Source organism: Leishmania donovani, chromosome 24 (genome assembly GCF_000227135.1).
Source record: "Leishmania donovani BPK282A1 complete genome, chromosome 24".
Classification (NCBI taxonomy): Eukaryota; Euglenozoa; class Kinetoplastea; order Trypanosomatida; family Trypanosomatidae; genus Leishmania; species Leishmania donovani.
The window spans coordinates 155,049-157,034 of NC_018251.1; the positions used below are offsets into that span (position 1 = coordinate 155,049).

Below are 1,986 nucleotides of genomic sequence, written 5' to 3' on the forward strand. Positions count from 1 at the left end.
ATCATGAAGGACGTCGACATCACCGACTTCGTGAACGAGTTTGGTGGACCGCTGCTGCGTATCCGCATCGATGACCCTATGGTATATAACGAAAGCAACCTGGAGTACTTCCGCCGGGGTCTCGTGTTCAACACGATGCTTATGCACCGTGACCTGGACAAGACACCCGCGGACCTGGAGGAGCTTGTGCAGCCGGCTGCTGCTGCTGCTGCCCTGACGTCGGTGGAGGGCGAGGCAGCCGTGGTGCGGCGCGGCGTCGTGCGTGCGTCGTGGGCTGCCTTCGCCGCTGCCGTGGACGCGCGCAGCAGCGTGGCGACGCCGGAAGGTGGTGCGAGGGCCACCAGCACGGCGTGCGCGAGCAACAGCAGCGCTGCTGTGTGTGCGTGGGCGGAGTGCGCGTGGGGCGCCGCTGAAGGAGCGCTGGTGCGCGATACGTGCGCGATGCCGCGCGTGTCGACGCAGGGCGAGCCGGCGTGGGCCGCGGATGCAGCAGGCACCTTTGCGCTGGTGTCTCCGCCGTCTACGACGCCGGGCAGCAGCGAGTGGACGTGGGCAGGCCAGGCGCAGATGCCGGCGCTCGTGCACTGGGGTCGCCGCGTGCTGGACCGCGTGACGGCAGACCTCATCGCCCCGCGCTACTACCTCGAAACAGCGACGATCGTCTTATCAGACGACGACATCGAGCGGTTTCCGCCGCGAGCGGCCTTGTCCAGTGTTGCAGAGCACCTGCGCTTGCTGATCGAGGTCTTGGCGCATGTCCGACGAGACAACGAGGAAGTCGCCGATACCAAGACCTCGTCAATGCAACTCCTCCGCAGGTTCACGCAGGCTGTTGCCAATCACGAGTTCCCGACGCACCGCGTGTTCAAGACACAGCCGCGCCTGCGCAAGTACCGCATGCGGCTCGACAGCCACGCGCCCTACCCACAGTGCCGCAACATGTGGGGCTACATCCACAAGCGCTACGCACCGGACCTCAACCTGAACATGTTCATGGAGCGCAAACGCACCACGATGGACCTGCTGCCGCCATCGACGCACACGGCGCACATGCTGCGGCATCCGTGGGCCGCGTCGAGTCAGTACCTGCCGTACCTGATGGCGAAGCAGGCGTGGCGCATGCAGCGCGGTGCCGGACTGTCGCCGCTGGGCAACGACACGCCGGTGTTCCCGGTGGTGGACGTGGCGCTGGACAACGAGGACGGCTGCGCGCCGGCCACTTACATTACGGAGGCAGAGGAATCAGCGAGGTACCACGAGTTCCGCGACGATGATGACCTGAACGATAAGGTAATGGACAAAATTCGGAGCTACCGGGGAGTCAAGCCGTTCACGAACATCAATTCGAAGTTCTCGAACAACGCGGTCGGCGAAACGCTCCGCAACTTCCTGGAGGAGCTCTTTCCGACCCCCATGCTGCTGGAACAACACTGGCGCAGCGCACCGAAGGCGGAGGGCGGCACGGACGAGCTGCGGGTATCGCGGAGGATTGATGGGGAGAGCGGTGCGCGTGACCTGCAGTTTGCGCATGTGGACGTCAACTTCAAGCGCCTGATGCACCTGCCGCTGATCCTTGTGAGCAACGACGAGGAGGGCTTCTGCCCGCTGCTGCGCAGCTTGCGGCACGCGTTGCCGAACTTCCGCGGGCGGCGCGTGGTGCAGGTGCTGGTGCCGCCGGCGGACGGCGTGTCGCTGCGCGCGGCGCGTGCGGACCGGCGACACGCCTACCGCGACTTCCTGCCGGTGGCGCGCTGCAGCCTGCCGGCTGACCGGCTTCGCCGCGTGACGCTGCCGGCGGACAGCGACGTGGCGGACGTGGTGGTGGCGGGGCTGCGGCTGGCGCGCGAGGACGTGGAGGTGGAGCGGTGGGAGGCGCCGGCGCTGGTGGAGCTGCGCGGGCGGCGCGTGGCGCTGCGCGCGGTGCAGGCGCTGGTGATCGACGCGCGCACGCTGCACACCGGTGCACGCGGCTTCACGGAGCTGCCG

At 67.2% G+C, this 1,986-nt stretch overlaps 1 protein-coding gene across 1 annotated transcript; it reads left to right on the forward strand.

The window, feature by feature from the left end:
- Positions 1–3: 3 nt before the first annotated feature.
- LDBPK_240440 (hypothetical predicted transmembrane protein) lies at positions 4–1,986 on the forward strand (the record flags this gene model as incomplete). Its single annotated transcript, XM_003861086.1, has 1 exon — positions 4–1,986. A coding segment is annotated over one exon (1,983 nt), but the record flags the coding sequence as incomplete, so codon positions are not given.